The sequence below is a fragment of the Ursus maritimus genome, unplaced genomic scaffold (genome assembly GCF_017311325.1).
Source record: "Ursus maritimus isolate PB19 unplaced genomic scaffold, ASM1731132v1 scaffold_21, whole genome shotgun sequence".
Lineage (NCBI taxonomy): Eukaryota > Metazoa > Chordata > Mammalia > Carnivora > Ursidae > Ursus > Ursus maritimus.
Window position 1 is genome coordinate 36,301,520 of NW_024424564.1, and position 15,545 is coordinate 36,317,064.

General features: G+C 34.8%; 1 protein-coding gene across 1 annotated transcript in view; it reads left to right on the forward strand.

The window, feature by feature from the left end:
- Positions 1-12,015, forward strand: part of SCYL2 (SCY1 like pseudokinase 2) — a 58,682-nt gene extending 46,667 nt beyond the window's left edge. The window contains exons 13-18 of the mRNA XM_008705722.2: positions 1,498-1,616; positions 5,426-5,526; positions 7,282-7,348; positions 8,141-8,233; positions 9,206-9,325; positions 10,384-12,015. Coding sequence (XP_008703944.1) covers positions 1,498-1,616; positions 5,426-5,526; positions 7,282-7,348; positions 8,141-8,233; positions 9,206-9,325; positions 10,384-11,028 — 1,145 coding nt within the window. The 3' untranslated portion in view covers positions 11,029-12,015. The remainder of the gene's footprint in view (positions 1-1,497; positions 1,617-5,425; positions 5,527-7,281; positions 7,349-8,140; positions 8,234-9,205; positions 9,326-10,383) is intronic.
- The last annotated feature ends 3,530 nt before the right edge of the window (positions 12,016-15,545 follow it).

The window sequence follows — 15,545 nt, forward strand, 5'->3', positions numbered from 1 at the left end:
AGGTGCTATGCTGAGTATTTTCTCTGCATTATCTCATTTTGTCCTCTCCAAATTCCAATGAGATGGGTACTGTTATTTCTGTTTTACAGTAAGGAAATTGAGGCCCAAAGTTTAAGTAAGTTATCCAGGATAACACAACTGATAAATGGTAGAGCTGGTTTTTAATTTATATATGTTCAAATCTTAACCAGTGTGTTTCACTGTTAAGTGATGTGCTTATGAAGCATATTAGCCTTACAGCACATTCTATTCTATCAGCGTAATTACAAATTACTCTGTCAAGAAACTCTGAAATTGTTTGTTATTAGTTAAAGCTTTGACGGTCCAGTCTGGAAATGCTGATGTTCTGTTATACTCATGGAAACAGAGATAATTGTAGAATCACAAAATCATTAACAAGTTTACTTTTTACTAATTTTAAAGTTTATTTTGAAGAAAAACCAAATTACTCAGCTATGTATTTTTAACACCTACTATAGTGCCTGGTCTATAGAAAGCCCTCAGTAAATATTTGTAGGAATGGTCAGCAAATAATTTATTGTGGACCTCTGTAGGCATGGGATATGGTATGAAACTTTTGGCCTCAAAGAAATTAGTCTTCTTAAGAGAAAGAGTTTGGCATAGTGGAAAGAGCCCTAGCTCCAGTCTTGGCTGTGTCAGTTCTGGAATGACTTTGAAAAGTTGCTTCATCTATCAGATGAGGATGAAAATGCATCATTATGGGAGTCTCATGAGAATTCAGTGAGAAAATGGAAAGGGAAAAGTAACGGGCTTAGCAATTAAGTGCCTAGCGAATAAGCATTTAGTAGGTGTTCAATAAAGTTACTCTTTGAGTGTATAAGTGAAGTGTACCTTAACAGCAAAATGATAAGATATGATGTGTTCTAAGGCTATGGATTATATACAAAACACAACAAAAGCATTCAGAGAATGGGAAACAAATGTGCTCAGTTTACCAAATGAAGGCTTTGTGGAATAGGTGTAATAAGCAGGGTGTTAAAGTTCCAGTAAATAGGTGAGACTATGGGGAAGGATTGTGTGGAGTTGAGTTAAATTAGTAAAGTTTCAAACATGTTGATTCCGATTAGTTAAAGAAGTGAATAAAGGTGTAAGACCTATACTCACACACTTGTGAAATAGGTGTCTCAAGTTTGAGTGAGAAGTCTGAACTATATATTCAGATGTTTTCAGGATAGAGGGTCATTCTGTAACCTTGCTGCTGCAGTGTGGTAAGGCTTTTAATGTTATGCTAACATTAAGTGTGCTCTGAAGCCAAAAGAATTCAGGATAAATATGTCATGGTATTTAAATCTAAACTGGTGATAAAGCTGAAATCATTCTGATCCATATTTAAGAACATCCTCGTTCTAGGCACTGACAAGGAAAAATTTGTAATTATATTAATTATCAAGAGATTTCATGTAGATATACTATTTTCCTAATGTCTGTTAATGTGTGGTATTGAGCTATAAAATTTGTCTCATTCTTTTCTATCAGGTATTTACAAATGTACTTTTACTCATAAGAAGTTGGGAATCACCAAAGAGCAGTTGGCTGGAAAAGTATTGCCTCATCTGATTCCCCTGAGTATTGAAAATAATCTTAATCTCAATCAGGTAGGAATAGTTTTGTGCTTTATTCAGTTTATCCAGCTTACTGTTTTCTTGGTATGAATACATTACATTTAAGTGTTGCTAAAACAAGGAAAAATATGCCAAAGAGTTCAATAAAGAAAGTTTGTGGATTCAAGGTAAGGAGATGTGAGTTGGAAGGATTATTGAAGGTCTCATTGGGAGATAGTAAATGACTAGAACATTGAAAGATATGTAGGATTTTTGGCTACTTCAGATTTGGGGCTGGGAAGTTGACATGAACAAAGAAAAAAAATCAATGTAATGTGTCAGGGGTGTATATCTGTTATTTATTGCTACAGAACAAATCACCAAACACTAGATGGTTATTTCATCGTTTCTGTGGGTCAGCCAAGCCAGGACATGGATTCTCTGTTCAGAGTTTTCACAATGCTACCATCAAATGCTGGGGTCTCATCTGAAGGCTCAATCGGGGAAAAGAAGGATCTGCTTCTAAGCTACTTAATGGCTGTTGGCAGGATTCAGTTCCTTTTAGGTTGCTGGACTGAGGACTTCAGTTCCGAACTCTCTGTTAGCTGGATGCACTGTCAGTTCTTTTCCTCATGAGCCTTCCAACATGGCAACTTGTTTCATCAAAGTGGGAAAGAGAATCTGCTAGAAAGATGGAAGTTACAGCATCCTGTAGTGTAATTAAGGAAATGACATCCATTACCTTTGCTGAATTCTATTGGTTACCAGCAAGTCACAGCTCCTGCCCACTCTCAAAGATAGGGAGTTACACAAGGGCCTGAGCAGCAGAACGAGGAGATAATTGGCAACCAGTTTAGAGCCTATCTGCCATAGGAAATGAATAATCCAGTTTGACTGAGAGATACCTATAATACAGTAGGGGCGTAATGGGAGAGAGAGAAATTGAGACTAGTATAGGTAGACTTTAAATTGCTGTCTGATTTAGGTATTTGCTTTTTTGTTGTTGTTGTGTTATTTTTTTTAATTCCAGTATAGTTAGCATACAGTGTTATATTAGTTTCAGGTGTACTGGTTTAGGTATTTGAAATTTCAAGATGTGGTAAACATTTGATCAAAGATTATTATACAATTATCTATCTGCATAGCTCTATCAGTGTAGTTATCACAGGTATGTACTTAGGTGTCTGCCTTTCCCACCAGGCTGGTTATTATACCTTATACATTATTATATCCCCAGCACTTAGTACAGTGCTAAAACCAAAAATGTTTATTGAACTGAGAGAAAATTTGAGTTAGAGTAATGACAAGTCATTTTGTTCACTGTAGAACTGGTGTTTAATGGAGTAAAATGGAAGAAAGACTGGGATTGGTTGATTACTGTTAACCAAGGAGTGTCAGAAATGGAATGGCAGACAAGATTGGGAATTAAGTAGTGAAAGTGAATTAGAGCAATTAAGGAAGCAGAAAGCTGAGAGTTAAGGAAGCTTTTGGCCTTAAGGGAGAGAGCTGAATGAATGGAGTTTTGGAGTTAGAGAAATTTATAAAATCAGACCCCAACTTTCATTTGAAGTGGTAGGGTAAGCCTCTGAAAGTTTGTGTCCCTAAATTTCAATTTTTGGCTTGATAGTTTCTTCATATCTTGGGTGGCAGGGTTGAGGTTACAATTGGCAAAAAGGGAAACAGTGAATATTGGGGAAAAATAGGATGATGATATGCCTGAGTCCAACTTTTAGTCATTTCTGTTCTTATTTATGATTTAGGATGTTTTTAAATATTCCCAAATGTTTATTTCAGAATATATAATTTCATTTGAAATGTGGTGTTGGTTTTCTTCAGCTTTATGGTTGATTTTTTTAGGGGCCTATTTTCATCAACAGAAGTACTTTGATTCATATTTTCTAGTATTTTACAGTAGTTAACATGGGTGTGGTCTGCTTTCCTATTCACTTCATGGAGAGGGTTCCTAATTTAAGACTGCCCTCTTCTGTCAGTGCTGATTTAAAGTAATCTAAGTATATTTTGCATTATGGAAAAAGATAACTTGATTTAAGAAAGTACATTTTTTTGCATTTGATTATAAAACAGGAAATACTAAGTAGCAATCAAAACATATCACAACTTGTGTTGGGTGAGGGTTCCGAAGACCACTTCTAGATTCAGTGATTCACTCACTAGGAGTCACAGGCCTCAGCACATAGTTGTATTCATGGCTATGATTTTTTTATGGCGAAAGGACATAAAACAAAATCAGCAAAGGGAGAAGGCTTATAGGGCAAAGTCTGGAGGAAACCAGATGCAAGTTTCGAGTCATCTCCTTAGCGAACTTACTCTCCCTGGTAATGCGTTGTGACAGTAAATGTGAAGTGTTGTAGCTCCATCTGCCTGTCATGTACTCAAATTCCAGACTTCCAGAAGGAAAGCAGATGTTTAGCATTAAACAGTCTTTGTACAGGTTAGTGAGCCGCTCTCATGAGCTAATGGCGGGAACTCTCCTAAAATCTGAGTTCCTGGACACCGGCCCAGGGCCAGCCTTGCAAGCAGGCCTTTTCAAGGTAGCAGTCCAGGCCCACTGTGTTAATTCTTCTGAACCAACTACATGCAACATTTGGATAAATCTCACAATGTTGAGCAAGTAAAACCAGACACAGAAGATCTACTGAATGATTCCATTTATATGAAGTACAAAAACAGTCAAAACTACACTTCCAGAAGTCAGACTAGTGTTTACTCATAGGATAAGGGGGGTGGGAAGAAGCTAGAAGGGGGCACAGGGAAGCTTGTGGGGTGCTGCCAGTATTCTTTTTCTGCATCTGACTACTGGCTAAATTCAATTTGAATTTTTTGATATGTGTGCTTATATATGTGTACTTCTCTGTTCGCATGTTATACTTCATTACAAAGTTTAAAAAAAAAACTGATCAGAGTGTCCTGCCAGGTAAATTGCTAAGGAAATAATGCCTTTTGTTACTCTCATGGTAAGACAAGGGACGATTGAGCATGGTGAGAAGCAGTGTCAAGTAGAAATGAGCAGGAAGCTCTGAAGACAGACTTACATGAATTCTCATGCTACCATATGTATTTAGTAGCTCTTACTAAGTTACTTTCTCTCTCCCTGAGCCATAATTTCCTCATTTATGGTATAGAAATATTAATAAACCTACAATGAAGACTTGTATAAGCACCCAGTACAAAAAGAAGATTTGGGAGGGAAAGAAAGCAGTTTCTAGATTCTTCCTGTAATGTATGGTATTGTTAAATAAATTGTTCATGACGATCTAAGGTACCCTAAGAGTCATCATTTACCCAAAGCTTAAACTACAGTATGACATAGTATTAGATATACTTTAGGAACTATAATTATTTGAAAGTTAAACTGTATACATTTAATATTTCTACTAACTTTAGAAAACAGATTTATTTTAGCCAAACATGTCATTTTTATAACAATCTGAGTAAACTGATTTTGTTATGCATTATTAAATGGGTTGTTTCCAGATATGTACAAATTCAGATGGTCAATTTTGGACTATTCTAGGAATATCAATATGTAAAAACTGCTGGGGTTAAATTTATAAGACCCCTGAATAATATCTGTTAGAGAAATCAAGCTAAAAAACTAATTGAGACATATTTTCTGGAACTTAAAATCCTCATCAACTTTATCACCAAATTCAGAAATACTGTAAAAGCTTGCTGTGATATGCTGAGTTTAAATATACTATTCTTGTGACATCACTACTATGAGTGGGTCATATTCTGGTAAAGATAGGGAATATTATGATTAACTTGTTGAATTGTTTTATTAGATTACGTTTGCTGCGAATTCGAAACATTATAACTGTCTCAATTTCTTATTGTACCAGTTCAATTCTTTCATTTCCGTCATAAAAGAGATGCTTAACAGATTGGAGTCTGAACATAAGACTAAACTGGAACAACTTCATATAATGCAGGAACAGCAGAAGTAAGTAGGTTGCATATGAATTGTATGTGGCCCCAGAGTGAGATTAGTTACCTCATGATTGATTTTCTGGAACAAGGACTAGAAAAATTGATGGATTTTTTTTTTAGATCAAGTTTACTATTTTAATTCCAGTATAGTTAATGTATAGTGTTGTATTAGTTTCTGGTGTACAGTATAATGACTCAGCAATTCTATACATCATTATTCAGTGTTCATCATTAATCCCCTTCACCTGTTTTCACCTATCCCTCCACCCACCTCCCCTCTGGTGACCATCAGTTTGTTCTGCTTAGTGAAAAATTGATAGATTTCAGTTTGATCACAAGTAAAACATTAAAAAAATTTCCAATATGTTAACTTGAACTGAATGAAAATAGAATGTTGTAGAAAATTAATGTCATTTCTGGGTACAAAAGTGTAATATGATATAATCTTAGCATTTTCTATACATAGGGAAAATTCTATTTCTGAGAAAGTCTCTTGTTAGCATTAGCTACTAGAGGTGTAAATTCAGGGTGATTGCTAAGAGCACCACTTAAATATATTTTTCAAGTCTTTGAAACCCTGATGTTTTGATTTCTCCCTTTTTCTTTTCCCTGATGCCAGAAACATTTGTAGAGCACTCATTTCATATTTAATTCCACAACATCCACTTCTTTTTTTCTGTAAGGGAGGATTTTCTACGTTATTTGCAAAATACTAGTATTCAAAGGAAGAAGGGAAAAGTGAAAATTACTGGAGTTTATTAAACTCCAGTTTACTAAAATAAAATTTCCACTATATTTGTTTCCCGGAGAAAAACACATGATTTTAGGATGCCTGTTAAATGCTGAGCCAAAAAACATCAGTAAAAAGAGGCATCAGGGGTGCCTGGGTGGCTCAGTCGATAAAGCATCTGTTGATTTCAGCTCAGTTCATGATCTCAGGGTTGTGAGATTGAGCCCTACCCACATCGAGCTCTGTGCTGAGTGTGGAGCCTGCCTAAGGTTCTCCCTCTCCCTCTGCCTTGCCTCTCTTTCTCTCTCTAACTCCCCCTCTCTCTCTCAAAAAAAAAAAGTATCAGAGAATCAGTAAAATTGATACCAATTATGAGCAATGTTCCCAGATAGAAATTTTGTAGCTTCTGTTCCAGTGTGAGATGAAGGCTAATGGAAATAAACATACCAGGTGTAGAATGACATGAAATAGCCCTTTGTATGTATTCTGTGATGTATACGTTTATGTTGTTTGATGGATTGATTATTAACATAAGAACCCTGAAAAATAATTTTTAATTATTTAATTATTTTAATTATTTAATTTATGAGAAAATTTTAATATCTAGTATTTATACTTGAGGTGTAAATGAACCTTTTTTCTCCTATCTAAATCTTACCTATTTTTCAAGGCATAGATCTGGCTCATCATAGTGATTATAGCATTTATTGTGAAAATCAGATTCTGAATTTAATCACATAAGCTCTCTGACAGTAAGAATCATGCTTGCCCAGTTTTATGACATACTGAGTAAATTTTCCAGTAAATTTCAAATATTGAGTTAAAAAAAGAAGACTTGTATATGCAATGTTACTTTTGGGGGTAAGCAGACATTAATTGTAGTAAATAATAAAAAAGATTATGATGGTCCTTAAAGAATAAAGTTGCAGTTTGTTTAAGTTCTCATAAACCCCATGGGGATGAACTATTTTTAGCATTAGTATTTCCAAAGTAAGCATTTCTTTTTATTGGCTTTGTCATAATTCAACTCTCCTGCAGATCTTTGGATATAGGAAATCAAATAAATGCTTCTGAGGAGGCAAAAGTTACAAATGTTGGATCTCAGGTAAGATATTTAGATTATTTATCTATCTATCTATCTATCTATCTATCTATCTATCTATCTATTTTCTTCCAAGATTTTATTTAAATTTGAGTTAGTTAACATATAGTGTAGTATTGGTTTCAGGAGTAAAATTTAGTGATTCAACAGTTGCATATTAACACCCAGTGCTTATTACATTAGGTACCTTCCTTAATGCCCATCACCCATTTAACACCTCCCCCCCCCCAGCAACCCTCAGTTTGTTCTCTGTAGTTAAGAGTCTCTTATGGTTTGTCTCCCTCTGTTTTTACTTATTTTTCTTTCCCTTCCCCTATATTCATCTGTTTTGTTTCTTAAATTCCACATATGAGTGAAAGCATATGGTAGTTCTTTCTCTGACTTAATTTTCTTAGCATAATATACTCTAGTTCCAGCCACGTCATCACAGGTGGCAAGATTTCTTTTTTTTTTTTTTTTTTAGGGCTGAGCAATATTCCATTGTATATATATGCCACCTCTTTTTTTATCCATCAGTTGATGGATGTTTGGGCTCTTTCTATAATTTGGCTATTGTTGATAGTGCTGCTATAAACATTGGGGTGCATGTGCTTCTTCAAATCAGTATTTTTATGTTCTTTGGATAAATACCTAGTAGTGCAATTGCTGGGTCACAAGGTAGTTTATTTAGATCATTTTAATTTTTGTAAAAAGAGTTCGACAATGTGCTTCATTTGAGGGGCTTTTGCTCTTTAAGCTGTAAAATCACAATTTTTTGATGTCATTCAGGTGGTTGACATTTTTCTTTTTCGGCAGATTGACAAAGTCTTTAACAACATTGGAGCAGACTTTCTGACTGGCAGTGAATCAGAAAACAAAGAGGATGGGTTACAGAATAAGCATAAAAGAGTAAGTTTCTTTACTTGTTCTTATGCACTGATTTATTTTATAGGACTTACTGTAAACTACAGATTTTTGTTGGGAAGTACTACTGTTTAGCATCTTAACAAGAAGCATGCTTTAATAATCTTTATGAAGTTTAAAAATTACCGTGGGAGCATGACCTCACTCACATTGAGAATAAACAGGCTTGGGAATTTAACTTCCTTTACTACTCAGCCTTCCATGTGGTAACATTTCTAGATTGCCTGCCTTCTTGGTCCTTTCTGTTGCACTTTGCCAGTCACATCTCTTGATAAATTCCACTGTGTCTCTTCTCTGCTTCTGATTTTGAGTGATAAATTATAAAGTGATACTTTCCATTTGAAATATTGGCTAGTATTCAATGCAATAAATATGTCAAATTTGAATTTCTGCTGAGGGCAATTTTTCTTCTGTTCATTTGACAAATACTAGTACCTATATGTGCATAGCCAGGAGCGACTGGGCATTGGGTTTACAAAATTGTAAGAACATACTGCGAACTTATAGTTTAGCAAGGTTGATAAAAAGATAAATGTCAAATTTGATTCAGTCATTAGCAGTGAAAGAAGCTGTTTATGTTTTCCTTAGCTTTTTGTTGAGTTCCTAAAATATTTTTGGAGTGAGATAGAGTCGAACAAGGTCTCCCAAATGTATAAAATGAAATCACCAAATCATATTTCCCTTGTCCGGGAAAAGGTCAATCTGATGAGTGGTTTTAAAACAATAACTGTTTTTATACTGAAAGTATTTTAGCAGAGATTTTATGAGTTTCTAACTAAAGTTAAATCTTATAATAATTCAGAATATAATTTACCTGTGGCAATCACCAACACAGGAGTAGTTTGCAAACTACTTGGTATTGTCAAATATACCAAGACATACTTTACCAAAAAAGACATCTTCTGTTTTACATGTGGAATTATGAAGTTGCAAGTTGATATTTTGTTTTGTTTTGAGGCATCACTTACACTTGAAGAAAAACAAAAATTAGCAAAAGAACAGGAGCAGGCACAGAAGTTGAAAAGCCAACAGCCTCTTAAACCCCAAGTACACACACCTGTTGCTCCAGTCAAACAGGTCAGAATTCATTTCGTTTGCATAATTTCAAACATACTTACTTTCAGGTTATACTTTTGTATAATTTCAAGCATACTGTACTGAAGAAGTAAGTATATAACTTATTCTACCTACTAGTGTTTGAGTAAAAATGTATTTCAAAGACTACTTCAATAATGCAGTTTCTAAGAGGTATGGGCAAAAGGATTTTCCAACAACTCAATAGCCTGCCTAATGTATAATGTTTTATGATAGTGATTGTTATCAATGATAGTGATAGTGAGTGGTTGTTACCAACCACTACCAATGAATAGAAGGGTTTCTTTAAAAATATTACGTTTAATAGTACTAAGTACCTCTCTTCTGTTCACCTTGAAATGATCAGGAATATTATGTTCATGCATTTATATATTTTTGAGCAAAAGCAGTTATAGTCAGGTCTGTAACTTGATTTAGGAATACTTATCCTATATGACCTGACCAGTATTTATTTCCTGTTATGTTTCAGGCACTGTTTTAGGGTCCTGCTTGTAGAGAGTTTACACTCTTACTGGCTGCAGAGATAACTTTATCTTAAAAGCTTTCTTTAAATTATTTTTTGTTATTTCCTAATCACTAAAATTCTTTTTCCAAGAAAGATCTTAGTGGCCAAGAGGCAAAATAAAAAATATTTTGTAGGTACTTATATAAGAATAGAGAAAACAAATTTCTATAAAATTGTGATACAATTCAAAATATAAAGAGTATCCTTTTTGTAATACAGATCTATGGATGAGAAGAACACATTTCTATTTTGGGGAACGGTGGGGGAGGCCAGGATTTTGTTTAATTGGAATTCAAATTTAGTGTTCCCTGTCATCAAATTGGTTGCAGTTCGGTTTCATGTTCAGTGTTCGTGTTCAATTCAATGTTCATCTGTAAAAACCATTTTGTAAAGATATGTGGCCAACTGGATTTGGCCTTTGGGTTGTGGTTTGCTAACTTGATATAGATTGTTGAGCTTAATTCTAACTTGTCATTTATTGACTTTAACTAATTTAGAAATCTTGGAGATAAAGTAATTCCCTCATATTTTTCAGACTAAGGACTTGACAGACACGTTGATGGATAACATGTCATCCTTGACCAGCCTTTCTGTTAGTACCCCTAAAATTTCTGCTTCAAGTACCTTCACTTCTGTTCCTTCCATGGGGCTTGGCATGATGTTTTCTACACCAATTGATAATACCAAGAGAAATTTGACCAACGGCTTAAATGCTAACATGGGCTTTCAGACTTCAGGATTCAACATGCCGGTTAATACAAATCAGAACTTATTCGGTAGTCCAAGCACACCTGGAGTGACCAAGATGACACTGGGAACACCTTCCACTTTGCCAAACTTCAGTGCTGTGAGTGTTCCTCCTGCTGGTGCAAAGCCTGCTCAACAAAGACCCACAGATATGTCTGCTCTTAATAATCTCTTTGGCCCTCAGAAACCCAAAGTTAGCATGAACCAGTTGTCACAACAGAAACCAAATCAGTGGCTTAATCAATTTGTACCTCCGCAAGGGTCTCCAGGTATGGGCAGTTCAGTTATGGGAACACAGATGAACATGATGGGACAGTCTGCCTTCGGTATGCAGGCTAATCCTTTCTTTAACCCACAGAACTTTGCACAGCCACCAACTACTATGACCAATAGCAGTTCAGCTAGCAATGATTTAAAAGATCTTTTTGGGTGAGGTGTCTTGCTCTATTTTTGAAGAATTACTTCAATTTTAATCATGGGTGAGCTGATTTACATCTTTATATAGTTGGCTTGGAGGAACTACTTCTATGGGGAAGTGAATGGTTCTGTGACCGAAAACACCTTGTTTCCATGCCAGCATAGTAGTTGTATGGACTCCGAACAGCTGAGTTTTTAAAAGCATTGAGGATTTTTTTCCTCTTACCATCTCCTCTTCAAGTTTTTAAAAGACCCAACCCGTACCAATCTCGAAGAGAAAAAAGACACCTGAGTATCTTGAATAGCAGAATTTTTTAATCAAATGTTTATTTTAACTTGTAAATCTTGGTTTATTTAAAAAATTGAGTTGGTTAATGCAAGTTTCATATGTTAAATACTACATGGTACACAGTCTGCCTTTACAAGTCATTAGTCTTCATTTTAATGTGTGAAAAATCTTGATGCTATTGATTTGTTTGCATTTAGTATGACTGAGGTAATGATAAACTTAATGAAAAGGATCAGGTCACTTGCTTTTTCCAATCTTATTTACTTCTCAGATGAACTAATGTTCAATACAAAAGACTGAGCAAATACTGCAAAATTTTACTTTAATGTTGATTTCATTGGTTCAAACTGAAGACATTATTAACCATCTTAAATGCAAACTAATCATTGTAAATTATATTTTAGCATGGTCTGCCTCAAATAGTAATGTATTTTTCTGCATTTATTTGGATATATTTAGAATCACTTTCTTTCCTACTGTATCACAGACAGAAGAATATGTACTGATTTGTACAGATATTTGACAAAGCCCTCTGACATGATTTCCCTGACTCTTGCCTTCATATTTCATTTGGAATTCAAACTTCTGAGGTAGCCGCATATATGAATTGCATTTTCAAAAGGATATTTGTAAGAAACTATATTTAATGAGTAAACTTTTGAAATTTCTGCTGTATTGTTTCAAATGTAATAAACTTTACTTCTCTAAAAATGAGCAGTTGTATCTTCTCGCTACCAACAGATTAATTTTCAGTTTATCATGGTAAAAGTCTGACCTCATCAATTACTGCAACTCAAGTTTAATTGTTTTCTAGACGTTTTAGGAACCTTTTGTTTGAACATTTTTCTGTCCACAATTAGCCATTTTTAGGAAAGAAAGACAAAATTCTTCTAACAGGGAACATGCTTAATTTTTTAAAGCCTTTCTCTGATACATTTTCTTTGATGTGCTGATTGTTCAACCACAGAGCCTTATGCTGTAAATGTCACTTGTATTTTGTTTAAATTATATTCTACCATTATGTGATAACTTAAAAATGATCTTTCAGAGAACTATATATGCATTATAATTGCTGCCATAGAGTTTGTGGTTTTTAAATCTCTGAAACCAGCAATCATTTAAAATAAATCATATGAAGATATATATATATATATATATATACACACACACACACACACTAAAAACATACATTGAATATACATTACTTGATTATAAAATGTAATTTGGTGATAGTATTGCTGGCATTATTCAGTAAGGGGGTACTTTAAAAAAATAAAAGGTTAGCTTTAACATCTGCTTTCTGTATGAGCTGTACTTTGTTATTTATATGGTTTTAGAAAAAAGATTCATAGGAATGTTGACGAAACTTATCTAAGAAATGAAAGGCACTAAGAAAAGCAAATGTTTCTGTCAAATACATTCACACCTTGACCAGATTATCTGTCTTGTTTGTAACACAATATTAATATTTCTCTTGAGAAAAGTTCACATATGGAATAAATGCCTAAGGTCGAAGAATTTCCTTAGTAACAATTTAGTAGTCACTGTTTATTAGGAAATTGCTTTTTATTTTGTAAAATAACTGGATGTCAGTGTTGAGCTCCTAATTAGAAGGAAAGCTGAATGTAACAACATATAATTTGAACTTCTAAATATAAAGATAGATTATTTGAAAAATACATAATTCTTAGGTAATTTTCACATCTTGAAATTTGCTAATTCACTGAGGTAATGGTGCTACATTTTTAGAAATTTTTTCCTACATTTTTTCTGTTTTCTTGAAGATGTTTTATCTAAATCATTTCCATCAGTTGAACTGTTACCATTGCTTGTTGAAAAATTACATCTGAGGGGTGCCTGGCTGACTGTTAATCTCAGGGTTGTGAGTTTGAGCCCCACATTGGGCATACAGCTTACTTTAAAAAAAAAAAAAGAGAGAAGAGTAAGAAAGAAAAAAAAGAAAAAGAAGAAAAAGGAAGAAAAGAGAAAAAAGAAAAGAAAGAGAAAGAAAGGAGTGAGGGAGGGAGGGAGAAAGGAAGAAAGGAAGGGAAAGAAATTACATCTGAAAGAAATATAGTGCCATTTTTAGGCTTGTATTTCTATGTGAACAAAATTTTCAAAATATTAGATCACTTTAAAATTATTTCAGGTATTGACAGCATTTAAGCCCTTGTGCTTAGAGTAGAAAGTTGGTGGGTTAAAAAGTACCTATGGACAAAAATGACAAGAAAGATTCCCTTTATTTGGGTTGGTTCCTTATTCTAATGCTGAGATGTGTGAGAAGATGTATGAAAGGAGATGGAAAATGGACTGTGTATTGGCTGGTTTTTGTTATTATTTTGGAATGCTTATAACTCACCTTTTCACCTGAACAAGTTGAGGAAGTAGGTTTTATTTTTTTGACCTGTAAAATACCTCACGTGGTTGCTTTTACAAGATTAAAAGAAAAGGTATATGTGAAAATACCTGACAGAGGCACAGAGTATGCACCAAATAAATTTTAGCTTTGATAAAAATCTCCATATTAAGTTGTGATTTATGCTTTGTGATTTACTGATCTTGAAATAATTTTTGAGCAAAATGAATCTGTAAGAATTTAAACTATGTAGGATTTTAAGAGATCCTCTATGTTGGTGGCTTTCAAACTAAATATCTTATGCTGCAAACCAGTATAGAAAACGTACCTGAAACAAAAGTTTCAGAAAACGTCTTTAATACATGTGACGTATTCTGATTTTTTTTATTCTGTCCTGTTCATCAAAGAAACCCCCCCCCCACAAATCTTTACAATCTCTAAAAAAATTTCATGATGTAGTTTGAATAAAATGAATAATTCAGTCCTTTTTCCAAGCAGTTGTAGAAATAGAGGACCAGATACTTATATGGCCTAACCCAAGGAGGTCAGAGCCAGGAATAGAAGCTAGATTTTTTTTTTTCCCTAACCTGCGATCTGATGCTCTATACCATGTTGCATCCTTTATATCCTTTATTGTACGAATTCTTCTGGAATTGCTTTTGTTGAGACTATTCTGTGTAGCAAGTATGTGTTCAGTACTCATTTGAAATCGTAAGTTTATTTATGGTGGAAAAAAATTGGCACTGAACAAGAAGGAGATGACAAATGTTCTGTCAAAATCAGCCTTTCCTTCTCTGAATTGTGGGTGAGGAGGGCTGGGGGAGCCGGGTTAGCAGTGCTTGCAGTACCCAGATATGTAGCAGAATTAAAGTACATAACCTTGAGGAGGGGGGGTGTAGTGGGAAAAACCATTTCACCGAAATGGAGTGTGTTGGATATTAGAAACCTTTTCTGTCCAAAGCAGCCAAGTGTCTCCAGCTACCCAAGAGAGGGTGCAAGCCATGTATGTAATTTAAAATTTTGTAGTAACCTCATTAAAAAAAATAGGTGAAATTGTTAATAATATATTGTAACTGAATAGAGCCAAAGTATTTCTACATAGAATTGATAGAAAATTGAATGAGCTATTTTATGTTTTGTTTTGTATCTAGTCTTTGAGCTCCAGTATGTATTTTACACTGAGCACGTCTCAATTCAGGCTAGTTACATTTCAGGTACTTAGTAGCTATGTGTTGCTAGTTGGAACTGTATTACATAGTGTAGGTGTATATAGAAGCTAAGTAGCCATAAGAGTGAACCATGGCAGTTAGTTTAACTATCTCCCAGCTCCAAACCCATCCTTTTCTGTCCTGCTTTGCGATGCTGCAGCCGGACCTGATAAACTTGTGTCTTTCGACAGCTTAGCAGAACATTAGGCTTCATTGATAGAGGGCCCTGAAGTAACACTGCAAAGCAAGAGCAGCAAGAAGACACTTCACTTCTGGGTCCAAGTTCTCGGTTTTAATTCACAATAGGAGCTCAGCAGCCCCAGCAGGAGAGTTCCAGCTGTGTCCCAGTGAGGCTCTCCCAACCTTACTGTCCCTTTGGAGCAGCTCCAGTGGGCTGCTTCTGTGACAGCTCAGCCATTCCCTCAGGCAGCTCTCTTTAGTTCCTTATTTTTTTCACTTTCTCTCAGCCTAGAGGTAGTAGCTGCTTTTTTTCTGCAACTGCTACTTCTGTATTCTAAGGTTAGAGTTCTCTTGTATCCCTTTAATAAGCTAACCACCTTCTGCTATGTAACAATTATTTTTAAAATTTCCCCATTCAAATACCTGGTGTGGATTCTCTCCTGACCTCACCCTCACTGATGGACTCCTGAATCTATGCCATTTTATTTTAAAATTTTAAA